The following is a 14,468-nucleotide window of genomic DNA, read 5'->3' as shown; positions in this document are numbered from 1 at the left end:
TAGTGTACTTTTTCTTAAGGAACTTTATAAAGGTCATATGAACATAATTGAAAGTTGAATAATCATAACTTTGTGTGCATATCTAACTTTGACTCATAAAAAACCATGATGTAGAAACATCCCCAGGCCATTAAATTTTTCAGTGAAAAATGAAAGGTGTACAACAACATGTATGCTATGCCACCTTTCCTGTAAAAGATGAGAGAGAGAAAAGACTATAATGTCATATATGATTATACAAGTATGAAACTAGAGGATAAACGAAAATAGTGTTAGGCGTAGGGCTGGAGTGAGAGGGAGACAGATTTTCAAAGTGCTTGTGTGTGTGTATTTTAATTTTGAACCAAATAAATGTATTAGCTATTTCTAAATTTAAATTAGAAAAATATGTTGACTAAATGACTATACAGGTTAAAACAACAGATTCATTTGTAAAAGTTAAAATCAGCAGATTTGTAAAAAGCAAGTCTTTATATTTCATCTTTAAGGATTAAACAATTTGTAAAAAAATATTAGAATATTAGGATTGCGTTTTATTCAAGGTTACGGCAACAATGATGAACCAGAATCTTCATTTTCTGACCATTGAAACATTCATTGCTCTGGTGGTGTGATATACATAAAACACACTTAAAGCTTAAACAAGTATGTTTGCTAATATAATTCAGGTAGTCAAAACACTTACCTTGTTCTGAATGAAGAGGAATAGAAGTTTTGTGATACTCAGTAAATCCAGCATGGGACTTCACGTGTTTCAAAGTGTTTTCAGCAGGAATATCATTCTGCATATTGTACACAGACAGAATTTTAAAACAATTTAATGAATTTCAAATCACTGTTCTAAGCAGTATGAGAGCCTCTGGATCTATACAGCTCCATACACTTTATTCTACCTGGACACCAAAAGGTATACTATGATTACAGTTATTTTCTCTAATGTCAATCCCCAAAACTACATCAAAATATCCTACTTGCCTATAATTCATAAATCCATCCAAAGGACTCCCTTTTCATAGTAACACAAGTCATAAAAATTTGGGGGGGGAAAAAAGGGAAAACGTAGGGAAAATAATAAAATATTTATCAATTCTCCTAAAAAAGAAAAAGCTACTATTTTACACTAACATTGACGATTTGAGGGTGAAGGACGGGAGGAATGATTTCTTTTGGGGGGTTTTGGTAGCCTTCTTAATGATATATATGAGCTGTTTATATAACAAAGATCTTTATGATTATTGTTTGTCAAATTTCAATTTTTTTCAAATTTGTTTTGACTTATCTATGCTTTACATTTTTTTTTAAGGATTTTATTTTTTGTTTTTCTCCCCAATGCCCCCTTGGTACATAGTTGTGTATTTTTAGTTGTGGGTCCTTCTAGTTGTGGCATGTGGGACACCGCCTCCATATGGCCAGATGACCGGTGCCACGTCCATGACCAGGATCCAAACTGGTGAAACCCTGGACTGCCGAAGCAGAGCACATGAACCCAACCATTTGGCCATGGGGCTGGCCCCTATGCTCTACATTTTCAGTTATTTAAATCTCTTTGCATCCTTCCCTTAATATTTTCTACTCTTTGTATGTTTAGGAAGCCCTCCTGACTTTACTGACTTAATATTTCTATTTTACTAAGTTTTTTTATGATTTGAACTTTTACTTTGAAATCTGGAATTCACCTGAGCTTATGAAGCAATATGAGAACACAGACTTTTCCAAACTTCTACCCAATTGTCCAATTTCTATTTACTGACAAAGCATTCCCTCTCTCATCAATTTCTAACCCAACTCTTCTTATTAAATTCTTATTTATAGAAGGGTCTTCAAAATGTTTTACTAAATATTCATGCTTCCACTACTCTACTTGTACAATATTTTAGTAGCTAATAACTCTCTCTCACTTTCTTCCTTTTACCTATTCATTTTTCCAGATCAACTAATGAATTGTATTAAACTAATATGAGGAAGATCTGACACCTTCATGTCATTTCCTCTCTTCAACTATAAATAGGTCACACTTCTATGCAACGTTAAAATATTTCCAAACCTCTATCACCTCTCAGAACCAATGAGTTAAAAAATGTTACTATCACAATAAACTATACTTTCATTAAATAAACTCAACTATCTCAAGAAAATTAAGCCTTTCTACCTTAGATGCTCCACACTCTTCGCATTACAGCTGATTTATACAGCCAAGCTAAAGAGTGCTAACCTTTTTCCTGTAGTCACAAAGCAACAGTAATTTCCTTTCTGATTTTAGTTGTTTCTTTTGGAACCAGTTCTAGCTACTTCTTGTTTGCTTTATTTAAGAAACTTCCTTGAGACATACCCTTTGATACAATGACAATCACTTTCACAGAACAATGGTTCTATAACAGAAATTCTAGTATGGAATTAACAAGTGGGCTTCAAGTTATTTGTAAAACTCTGTACTCCTGCTTTAAGTTCATTTAATGGGTTCATTGTTAAAATGCGAAATCTGTGGAGAAACCCTGATGGCTCACCCTTTCATCCTAAACAATTTCCTATGTATTTCAAGTGCTTCACAACAGCAAAATGATGCCACCAATGTGGTGATACAATTCTTTCAACTGTCGTAACACCTTGTTAAAGACATTTTAAAAGTTGAACAACAAAAAAAGTTAGAGAATGACAGCCTAAGCCAGGGTAATTGTTACTAAGGACTGAGAGAAGCAGACATACTAAAAAAATATTTAGGAGTCAAAACCAGTTAGATTGGCTGTTGGTTGGAAGGGAAAAGTAAGAATGTAGTTTTGCCCTGGTAAACTAGAATGCTGATGTTATTAACAGAGGTAGGAAACAGAGAAGGAGAAATATGTCTGCTGAGCAGGGAGATGATGGGGAATTTGAGATTCTGACATGCTAAGTTTGACAACTCTAAGAGTTCCACCTAGTCAGCAGTTCTAACCTTTTACTGTGGTGTCATGCCAATTCTTTAGTCAGAATCACTCCAAAGATTTACCTTCCCCATACCTACCCCCAGGCTGCAGAGTTTTCCTGGCAAAAATCCAAGTGCTGATATGGCTACTAAAAATTCATGCTGTTTTCAACCCCCTGGCTGAGAAATCATATTCTTGGTTTTCTCTTGAGTTCTTAACAACTCCACACAATGATTACTCTAAACCTTCTCTATCTCACGTACTCCACCCCAGTTCCCAACAGGGTTACTGGAAAAGTAAATTCCTCCCAGATTATCTTTTATCTCCTTTAATTTTTTAAAAAGATTTTGTATAATTTATATACAATAAAACACACAGATCTTAAGTGATAAGTTCAAGACTTTTAGCATTTCTTTCCAACTCCAACTATCTGTATGACAATCCTCTCTGTCAGTCCTCCTATCTCAAAAGAAGTTACACTTTTCTTGCTAAGATCAGCATCTTTGAGTGCTTGATTTCACTCCATCTATGTCTCCTTGCTTTTTAAATTATAATTCCAATCGGTTCTCCCTCCCTGTAAGAAACTAAAAGATAAAACAAGAGACACAACTTTAAAAAAAACTTTGGTTCCCCTACTGGCTCCTTTCCCTCATATTAAAACATTCATAAATCTTTCTTATTTACTAAGCAAATTAAGAAAGCAACAAAAGCCTCCAGTAAGTCTGCTACTCATTCAACTTCTTGAACCATCTTGTTATTGCTGAATATAATGATATTAACTCCTCTATTCTCTTACAAGCTCCACAATTTTTATTTTGCATCCTCCAATACACTAAAATTGTATTCACGTAGGCCACCTAATTCAGTGGTCTAAGATCCTATTCTTCTAGACTTCTCTAAAGTATCAGCAATTACTATACATTCTCCCTTCTTGAAATTCTTCTGCATTGATTCTGTGATGACTGCTTCAACATGATAACTGTCCCACTATGAGTGTTACTTCATTGTACTTTTTTTCTCCTCTTAATTCGTAAGAAGTGGGAACATCTGAATCTCAGGTTTACTCCTCACCTTATCTTCTCTCTTTTAAAGATACCCTCTGTCAATATATATCATTCATCTTGGTTTCTCTCTTAAGCTGTAGTCTTACATTTGCAACTACCATTTAGATACTCCTACCTTACTGGCTTACTATTCTCTCACATTTAATTATTTTAAACATAATCTAATGCCTCCCATACTAATTCACATTCTTTCCAATTAAATTGCCTATTTCTACACATGGTACTAAAATAGTCACTATTATCTAGGCTTAGAAACTTCTTTCCATTTCCATGTGTCTATGTCAAGATCTTATCACCTCTCTTCTGAGTTATGATTAAAACTTCCTAATAATCTCCTGTGTTTACAGTTCTCTCATTCATCCTGCAGCTGTTGCTGGATTAGTGGTCCGATGAGGATAATCAAAAATCTTCAATGGGGCCGGCCCGGTGGCGCAGCAGTTAAGTTCGCACGTTACGCTTCTCGGCGGCCCGGGGTTCACCAGTTCAGATCCCGGGTGCGGACATGGCATCACTTGGCAAAAGCCATGCTGTGGTAGGCGTCCCACATATAAAGTAGAGGAAGATGGGCATGGATGTTAGTTCAGGGCCAGTCTTCCTCAGCAAAAAGAGGAGCATTGGCCAAAAAAAAAAAACTTCAACGGCATGTGACAAAATTCTCTCCCTTTGAATTTCAGAGGAAATAATGTGTGCTACACTTCTAGGCTTGCCTCATAAAAAACCTCTTGCACTTCTCTTTCCCTTCCCCTTCTGTTAGCTGGATGCAAATGATCACAGGACCCTGGCGGGTAGAAGAGCCATAAGATGGAAGAGACAATGTAAGCCTGCATTCCTGAATAAGTGTATGGAGAAGAGTCATCCACACACAAGAAATATACTTCTAAACTCCCCTAATAATGGATCATTTTCTAGCCCTGTCTGCTACTCCCTCAGATGATAAACCTATTCACTAGTCAAACTAACATTTCCTTCACTGAGTTCTATATATCCTCTGTCTATGCCTCACTATTGTTTATGCTGCTCCTTTTATGACGTTTTCTTTGATGTCTTCAGTTGGAGATCTGTCTGTTCTTCTTTCTACTGATTACTTTTTCTCATTCCATTCTTCTTCCTTTATTTTTCTTTTTATCATCTGTCAGCTAAGGCTACCTTAATGCACTGAATCCATTTATTCAGTTCTGTCCTTCTCTTTAAGGCATTATATACATAATGGAAAATTCTGATCTTTAGAGGTATGCCATAGAATTAAAATGGTTAGAAAACATCATGGAAACTAGTCTTAGAAATCCACTAAACTAACACCTACTTCTTCCATCTAAAGGTACATGTACATTTTAAGCTGACTTTCTGACTCCCACATATACTAAAGAAACTTTACCTGATATTTAGGCATCTTTGAATACTCCATAATCGTATTTCTTGCATCATTCTGCTGGTCCTATTTGAGGTAAGAAACACAAACTTGAAGGCAAATAAAGAAAGACAAAGAACCCCATGTAATCATTACATCTCAACTGCATATAATCACCAATTAAATTCTAAGTTAAATATCAGGTTAATAGACATTAAACTAAGTTACTTATTTTAGTACAATACTTTAATCAGAATATATGCTATTAAAAATACAAATGTTAGTATTTGTATCTGCAAAATGCACTTCAGTCTACCTTTTATATGAAGGGTGATAATTAATATGTCCTGACAGTAATTACACAATTAACTATGGATCAAATGAGGAACAATCATTCATAGAAACTCTGATATTATGTCATTATCATTTCCTTAGCTTTAGCTTTAGAAATAATGTTGTTTTTACTTTATTTATCACTTGATCATTTCCACAACTTAAATTCTTTAAGGGATGGAGAAGCATAACACTTTTCCAGGTCTTTTTAATTATCTTAGTGTGGCTTATGTTATTACCCTTAAGGCTCTAAACAGTTATGGGTAACTTATGAAAGCAACAGTTAAGAAATAAAAACTAATTTTCAGCCAGGAAACATACTTTTTTCACTAGTTGTTCTACACATTTTAACAAACACTTATTGAATATCTTACACTTACACATTAGATTGTAGTTACTGGCATATTCTGCTTTTTATCACTAGACTACAGGTTCCTTGAGAACCAGGGTTATGTTCTTTTTTTTTTAAGATTTTATTTTTTCCTTTTCTCCCCAAAGCCCCCTGGCACATAGTTGTATATTTTAGCTGTGGGTCGTTCTAGTTGTGGCATGTGGGACGCTGCCTCAACGTAGCCTGATGAATGGTGCCATGTCCACACCCAGGATCCAAACTGGAGAAACCCTGGGCCACCGAAGCGGAGCGTGTGAACTTAACCACTCGGCCACGGGGCCGGCCCCAAGAATCAGGGTTATGTTCTAATAAACTTTTGGGCCTGGGGAAGAGCTGAGCTCAAAAAGTATTTAGTCAATGGAAAATGTATAGAGAGAAGCATTTTTAAAAAGAAAAATGTTAAATAGGTGATGTTTTTTATTTTAGTTGATAAAAAAACCCAAGCTATTTGTACATTTTTTCATATTCCTGAATTGTTTCTTCTTTTTTTCAAACTGTATATACTTTCAACATTTGGGATCATGTTGATGATGGTCATGCTAAAACAGTATTTTTACCGGGGAAAAAAAAGTTTAATCCTATGTTTGAACTAAACCCCAAAATAGTGAAGTAAAATTGAATTGTGCTGTTATAAGTATTTACTTACCGAGAGTATTTCTTTTATTTTGTTTGGTGTTTCTTTAAACCTCTGTAAATCCATGCTATCTCTGTGTCCTGTAAGAGCAAAAAAAAAAAAAAAAAATTACAACAAAAAGTATTTGCTTTTTAATGTCATTGCCTATACTCTATACAAACAAGTGATTTATATTTTTTCCAAGTAGTTTTGATGGCTCTATAGTTTCCTATGGCTTTTTTTTTCCTTTTGGTTAAGGAAGATTAGCCCTGAGCTAACATCTGTTGCTAGTCTTCCTCTCTTTTACATGTGGGTTGCCACTACAGCATGGGTGATGAGCAGTGTAGGTCAGCACCTGGGATCTGAATCTGGGCCGCCGAAGTGGAGCACGCCAAACTTAACCACTATGCTGCGGGCCCAGCCCTCCTATAGATCTTTTGATTAAATATTTTCTTGGAGGTTCTTTTTCTTCTCCTGCAGTTTCCTTTTCTCTTGCCTATTCTTCAGCTATGCCTTCCTGTTCCAGTCCGATCAACTCTTTATTTGTCAATTCCACAGAAACCACCTCTAGGAGTTCCTCAATGTCATCCTCATCCACATCCAGGTTAAAGTTGTTTGCTACCTCAACCACATCCTTCTTGATTTTTGCAACTTCTTCATTCTTGGCAAATTCTTTGACGTCATGGACAAACCTCTTGAATGCCTTCTTCCAGATGCCATTCATACACTCCTTGGTGCCATCACCCCAAGCTCAAGTAAGGTTCTTGATGCAGTCACAGATGTAATCCTTCGAGAATTGCATCAGTGTCTTCCTCAGTTGCAGCAATAGCCTGGGAAAAGGTTCTCCTCAGATAGTGGGCCTTAAAAGTTGCTATAAATCCTTGATCTGTTGGTTGGATCAAAGAGGTAGTGTTTGGAGGGAGAAACACCACTCTGATATTGGGAGGAAGATCACCGATAAAAGGAGGATGTCTGGGAGCATTATCAACAATAAGCAAAATCTTGAAAGATATGTTATTCTCCAAACAATACTTCTCTATTTCCTTAACACAACAATTAAGGAGGGTATCTTGGAAGAGAAGCTGGATCATCCACGACTTCTTATTGCTCCTGCAGTACACTGGCAGTGTGTGCTTACTGATATGCTTGAAGGCTATGGAGTTCTCACTGTGCCACATCACAAAGGGTTTCAGCGTGTAGCCTGGAACATTGCCTCCGAGCAAGACTGTTGTCTTGTCCTCAAAAGCATTGAAACTTGGCCTTGACTTGGTACCCTTATTGATGAAAAATCCTTTCAGGCATCCATTTCCAGGATAGGGAGGTTTCATCCATACTGAATATTTGCTCTGCTAAGTAATTTTCCTCCACAGTAAGTTTAACTAGACTTTCCAAAAAATTCTTCAGCTGCCTCCACAAGTGAAGTCACAGACTCCTCACTCACTTTCACATGACTCAATGAATGATGATTCTCGAACTGTTTAAATCACCCAGAGCAAGCAGTAAACTCAACATCATAGTTGGATTCAGCCTTTTCTTTAAACATCACAAACAAACTTTTTGCCTTGGTAGTGATCATCTTGGCGATAAGAGGGACATGCTTCTGTGTCTGGTCTTCAATCCAGGTCATTAGAAGTTTCTCCATGTCTGATAAAGGCCCTTCTTGAGTTTTTGTTAGTCTTGTTGCCTCCAATGAAGCAGATCTTTTTAACAGCTTCTGTCACTTTGTTCTTGCTCTTCAAGATCACAGCTATGGTGGAATGGGACATGCTTGACTGGCGAGCAGTAACCATCGCTGATTTTCCACCTCCCTAGTCCTTAATCACTTTTAATTTTGTTTCTAGGTGAATCACCCAACGTGGCCTATTACTGGCAACAATATCAGTAGAGTTTCTACATTTATGGGCCATGATGAACAAAACAACACAAGATTTAATCAAGCACAAGAGAAAATTGATGTGATCAAGAGATGTGGTAAACATGTGATGTATTAGGTTGCTGCTGTTTTAACACAGCATACTGTTTTAATGTAAGCTTTCCTTAATAAGCAGAAAGAGTACACTCTAAAATAATGATAAAATGTATAGTATAATAAATAAATAAACTAGTAATACAGTCACTTATTATCATTTTAATATTATGTACTATACATAATCTTTTTTTTTTAAAGATTTTATTTTTCCTTTTTCTCCTCAAAACCCCCCAGTACACAGCTGCGTATTTTTTAGTTCTGAGCCCTTCCAGTTGTGGCACGTGGGATGCGCCTCCTCAGCACGGCTTGACGAGCAGTGCCATGTCTGCCGCACCCAGGATCTGAACCGGTGAAACCCTGGGCCACCGAAGCAGAGCGTGCAAACTTAACCACTTAGCCACAGGGCCAGCCCCATGTACTATACATAATCTTATGGGACAACCATCATATATGCGGTCTGTTGTGAACTGTAACACCATTATGTGGCACATGACTGTACTCATTTCCCAAGTAGAATCCTGGCTTTCCCTATAGTCTTAATGTAATTATTAGCAGTGCACCCTTTAACTCTCAAAAGTGTAGTGATTTGGATGAAAAGTTACACATTCTATTTATAAGACATGCTCTTTTCCAGTTATTTCTAGCCTCCCCTGTATCTTTCTATTGTTCCCCAAGTATCTAACACTTACAAATCACTTAGGTTCTTTCAACAAAAGTTCATTAAATAATTTAATAGGAGATCCTCAAATTCAAAAGAGAGAGTCCAAATAAGTTTTCCATTTAATTATTATTATAGTAAATTGCACCAGAGAGGTATATGCCAATGTATTACAGCCCAATTCAACCTATTTCCCCTACTTGTGAGTCCTTTAAAAAATTTTAGAACTATGCTCTATGAAAAGGGTAGTTTACTTGTCACACAAGTACATGGTTTTACTAATTAGATTTTTATTTCTAAGGTGATAATTGTAATAAAAATGTAAACAATATTGATATACAAGTATCAGTTTGCCAAACTTACCTACAAAGGCTCCAAATTCTATATTATCTCCTTCTGCAGCTTTAGAGCAAACAGTTTCTTGATCTTTGGTTACAGTTTCCAAGTGGCTTTTGCAACTTGGCTGGGATGGTGTACTAACAAAAAATTTGGTTGGTGGGGATGATAGATGTGGTATACTATTAGATGTACTACCTAATTTTTGACTTTTACTAAACATTTTTAATGTTTCTACCCCATGTAGTCTCTGTCGCAGTTCTGGAGGAGAAATAGCACTTGGGAATAAGGCACCAGAAGAGGAACCAGCCTCTGGAAAATTGAAATCTTTGCTCTGGGATACTACAGGTAAATCTTGATCAAATAGGTTACACTGGGGATCTTTTTCATCCTTCATAAAAATATTACAAAGAAAAGGATTATTACTTTCAAGACCACCTTGAGGAAGTGAGGAGCTAAGTGTATTTACAACACTGTGCTTTTTCCAAACAGAAGGTCTTGCAGGACCATCATCAATAAGGTTTTGAGCCAAATGTTTGGAAATGCTCAATTCTCGTGTGATTTCATTGTGAACTTTGCTAGCTTCCGAAGCTTTCTGGGCAGTGAGTGTTTTTAATGTGTCTACTGTCAGGGCTGAAAGATCTTGCAAATGGCCAATTTGAGAATCTAATGACTGTAATGATCTTTTTATATAGTTGACGCGATCTCCAACTTCTTTAACCTGAATGCACATCTGCTCCACTCTGTAGGAGAAACAAAGACTTTTTACAAATGCTAAAAATTAATGTTTTAAGAAATTCTATTTGTAATCCTAATAAATGATAATGGCAAAAAGAAAGAAATTTTACACGAACTCAAATAAGGTAAGATATAAAATAAGGTAAGGTCATTTATTTATACAAGACACACCTTATGTTTAAAAAAGATCCAGTGCTACTCTATTATAATAACATGTTAAAGATTTCAAAAAACATTTTTGTTCCACAGGCTATTCATTCCAATTTCCCCACATCAAAGTAAAACAAAAAATATGTATACAGCTGCATATACATAGAACTACCATTACCATTATTTTAACTACACAAACACTATATGCCTTAAGAATGCAGCAAAGCCAACGGAAAGAAACAAATGCTTTAAAATAACGAGGGTAGTTTTACTTTTCTCCACCAAAGAGTAAAGAACATTAACTCTTCTTTGCCCTTTGTGCTGAAGGTCAAAAAATAACAAGAGGCTGACTTACATGAAGTATTAGAAGTAAAGAATTGAACTGTCTCCCAATATATAATGTAAAACTATTATTAAACTTATTTGTGTGACAAACATAAATTGAACAACAACCATATATAAGAGACATAACTAACAGAATCCGTTCTGACATATAATCAATTATAACTAAAGAGTTTCTGAACCTTTCAAAAGTGACACGAATTCTCTCTTCACTCCCAGAATGGAATTTGTCATCTTTTTCATTAAAATACATCTCAACACACTGCTCTTCAAAATCATGAAGTTTCTTTTGATCTTCTTCTGTTAAAAAAAGTTCTAAGGAGAGAAAAGAAAAAATCAATAAAGACTCTCAAGATATCAAACTTCAGCTCATGAGTCTTGTGAATTATTCAGGGTTCATAAGACTGTATGTCTTATCTGCAATTTTTTTCTTTTTACGGCTGTGCTTCTAAAGCACTAGACAAGTATTTCTATTTTTTCCTTCACTCACAGTGCGATGTTAGCAGAACAGTTTCAGGTACTTCCTCCTCTTCTAATTTCCTTTTCCTATAAATCACCCTTCCTCCCTCTCTCTCATCTTTCTCCATCACACATCCAGGTAGAGGAATTTAAGAACTGATCTTGCAGAACAGAAAACCATTATAAAATTTTAAGCACAGTTTAATATGGTGTTTAGTCTTGTATAGTGTACAGAATGTACTAAAAGTGTTTTTGTTTATAGAGCAGCAAAAATGGTTTGTAGAACAGCATTACAGTTTACCATTATAACAAAAAGAAATTGATGCCATACTCAAAAAAGTTTAATACTAAATTCACTTTTACAGAATCATATTACACTTACAATTCTTTTATGTTTAGGCAAATTCAACAGAAGCCTTTACAATAACATTAACCAACTGAGTTTTCCGAATAAAATTAATACTTAGCCTTTACTCTAATACCGATAAGTGATAAAATAAAAACATTTGCCTTAACATGTTTCACTTACTTGGTCCATCTGAAGTCTTATCTTTTTTTCTTCTTTTACATATGCAGCAAAAAAGAGAAACTATATGGCTAAGAATGATAAGCGGTGGAGGCAGAACTGGTTTCTCATGATAAGCCATAATAAAATGATAACGTTGGTACTTCCAGACAATATTGGAAATTGCCTTCACTTGTAAATACACATTACTTGAAAAACAAAGAACAAGAATAAAACAAACTTAGCTAATCACAATTTCAAGTTTTAAATACTAAAGATTTCATTCTAATTCTATTCTAAAGAAGGATTCAAAAGAGTCCCCTATGATAAACAAGACTAAAAGGCAAACGAGAAACTGGAAAAAATACATGCAACAAGTGTAAGGCACAAGGGTGATATTGTTGAGGGTCTTAATTACAAACTCTCAGAAAAATGGGCAGAAAATACGATTTTAAGATTTTAAAATTATACATAAATGGCAAAAATGTAAACTAATACTCTTAGTAGCAACAAAATAAGTATAAATAAAAGCAAGATCCTTTTATGTACTATCAAATTAGTAACCATTAAAAAGATAATAATACCTAGTGTTGGCAGAGATTTGCGGACACAGGCCTATTTTGGCTTAAATGCAAAAAGTCTAAAAATATATATATTGAACAGTTCTACTTTTAGGAAAATATTCTAAGGAAATACTTAAGGATTGATCAAAAACTGAACTACACTATAGGTTTTGGGAATAAAAGATTATAAACAATCGAATTGAACAATCTAACATATTGGCTTGAAAAACTATGGTCTATATCATAGAGTATCAGGTAGCCATTACAAATAAACTAGAGGGCTGGCCCCGTGGCCGAGTGGTTAAGTTCGCGCGCTCCGCTGCAGGCGGCCCAGTGTTTTGTTAATTCGAATCCTGGGCGTGGACATGGCACTGCTCATCAAACAACGCTGAGGCAGCGTCCCACATGCCACAACTAGAAGGACCCACAACGAAGAATATACAACTATGTACTGGGGGGCTTTAGGGAGAAAAAGGAAAAAAAAATAAAATCTTTAAAAAAATATTAAATAAACTAGAGAGAGATATTTATCAATGTGGGATAATGTTCATGTTTTGCTAGTTAAAAACAGTATACAAAATATAAGAATATTATTTTTTTTTGGTGAGGAAGATTGGTCCTGAGCTAATATCTGTTGCCCACCTTCCTCATTTTGCTTGAGGAAAAGTGGCCCTGAGCTAACATCTATGCCAGTCTTCCTCTATTTTCTATGTAGGTTACCACCACAGCAAGGCTTGATGGGTGCTGTAGGTGTGTGTCCAGGGTGTGAACCCACGAACCCTGGGCCGCCAAAGCAGAGCGTGCTGAACTTAACCACTCTACAACCAGGCTTGGCCTCAAGAACATTATTTTTGAAAAGAAAAAATAGTTCATATATATGTATAAAAATGACAGAAAGACGTACACCAAAATATTAAAAGTGCAATTATTGATGAATTTTCTATTTGCATTTCTGTTTTGTATATTGAATGTGTATCCCTTGGCAATCCAATAAAAATCCCAAATAAAGGTTAAATTTATAAAGAAGTGTATCTTGAAAGATAATAAAGTCTCAAATTTAGAACCCATTTGATTTGAAAGAGCATGCCTTCTTATTTGTAATTTTCAAAGATAATTTTAGTAGTTTAAACCACAATAAAATTTTTAGATTTTAAATTTTGTATATTTCCTTCAAAATAAATAAAATTGTATATTAAATAATCTCATTACAATAAGCAACTGAATAAAATTCTTACTTGAAAAATGCAATAAGAAGATTGACCATAATGATATACTGTACAAAGAGGTAGACTGCTTGAAGAAATGGAGTCAACCATGTCCCGGGACCACAGAGTTGAGTCACACTGGAATCATTTGCACACACTTTAGAAAGAAAAGAAAAATTAAAATATAGTAATTCATCAGTAACTGCCTCTAATCAGTACTTATGTTTGTTTGTTTGAAGGAAGTTTTGATATGTACAATCTGTTTCACAGATTCTGGCAAAAGCTTCTGCGCAAACAGTCCTGGGAACGGCAACTTAAAAGTATTCCAAACCAGAACAATTTTGTGAGGGATGTGGTTATCTGTTCTACTACTATATTTCAGACAAGGAAGTATATTTCTCTGTTATCTGTACCCTTCAAGGCAGAGTCTAGCCTGCAGAATATTAAGGAGAATAAAATTCCCAGATTCAGCCACACTATAACATTCTTGTAAGAAAAATAACTGAACCATGAAAGAGTATGGTAAACTCATAGTAAATCTGCCAACATAATGATTACTGAGTTTGTCTTACTATGTCACAAAAGAGGGTTGAACGAGTGGTTAAAGTGTCTCTCAAATATAGAAGAATTAGATTTGAATTCCTTGCTTTTCACTACCCACACCTGGAACGTTTCTGAAGACAGAACACAGCTGAATACAAACAAGGAAGGAGAGCTTTAATATCCCTCCCGCAGAGTTACGAGGAATAAAGTAAAATCAATTTAAACAGGGCAAGGGTCACAATTAAATAATCATGAATCAGAGAAAAGTTTTATATAAATGTTTATAATACACCTTAGCACTCGGAGTTTAACAATCATTTAAAAATATATATAGACCATTGAAATTCTCAT

At 35.3% G+C, this 14,468-nt stretch overlaps 1 protein-coding gene across 6 annotated transcripts in view; it reads right to left on the bottom strand.

The window, feature by feature from the left end:
- TRPM7 (transient receptor potential cation channel subfamily M member 7) overlaps positions 1–14,468 on the bottom strand; it is a 109,182-nt gene that overhangs the window by 20,162 nt on the left and 74,552 nt on the right. For 4 of the 6 annotated variants that reach the window (XR_011528454.1, XM_070580319.1, XM_070580343.1 and 1 more), the window contains 7 exons: positions 13,605–13,731; positions 11,831–12,015; positions 11,025–11,157; positions 9,640–10,355; positions 6,683–6,750; positions 5,340–5,399; positions 686–782 (listed from right to left, as the gene is read on the bottom strand). Coding sequence is in view for 3 of the 6 variants with exons in the window: in XM_070580319.1 (XP_070436420.1) it covers positions 686–782; positions 5,340–5,399; positions 6,683–6,750; positions 9,640–10,355; positions 11,025–11,157; positions 11,831–12,015; positions 13,605–13,731 (1,386 nt within the window). In the remaining 3 variants the exon portion in view is untranslated. Of the gene's footprint in view, positions 1–685; positions 783–5,339; positions 5,400–6,682; positions 6,751–9,639; positions 10,356–11,024; positions 11,158–11,830; positions 12,016–13,604; positions 13,732–14,468 lie in introns of those variants that run through there. The other 2 variants (XR_011528459.1, XR_011528460.1) reach the window with 2 other exon arrangements.

The sequence above is a fragment of the Equus przewalskii genome, chromosome 1, assembly GCF_037783145.1.
Source record: "Equus przewalskii isolate Varuska chromosome 1, EquPr2, whole genome shotgun sequence".
Classification (NCBI taxonomy): domain Eukaryota; kingdom Metazoa; phylum Chordata; class Mammalia; order Perissodactyla; family Equidae; genus Equus; species Equus przewalskii.
The sequence above is the reverse complement of the archived record's forward strand: the minus strand, read 5'-3'. Positions and strand labels throughout refer to the sequence as shown.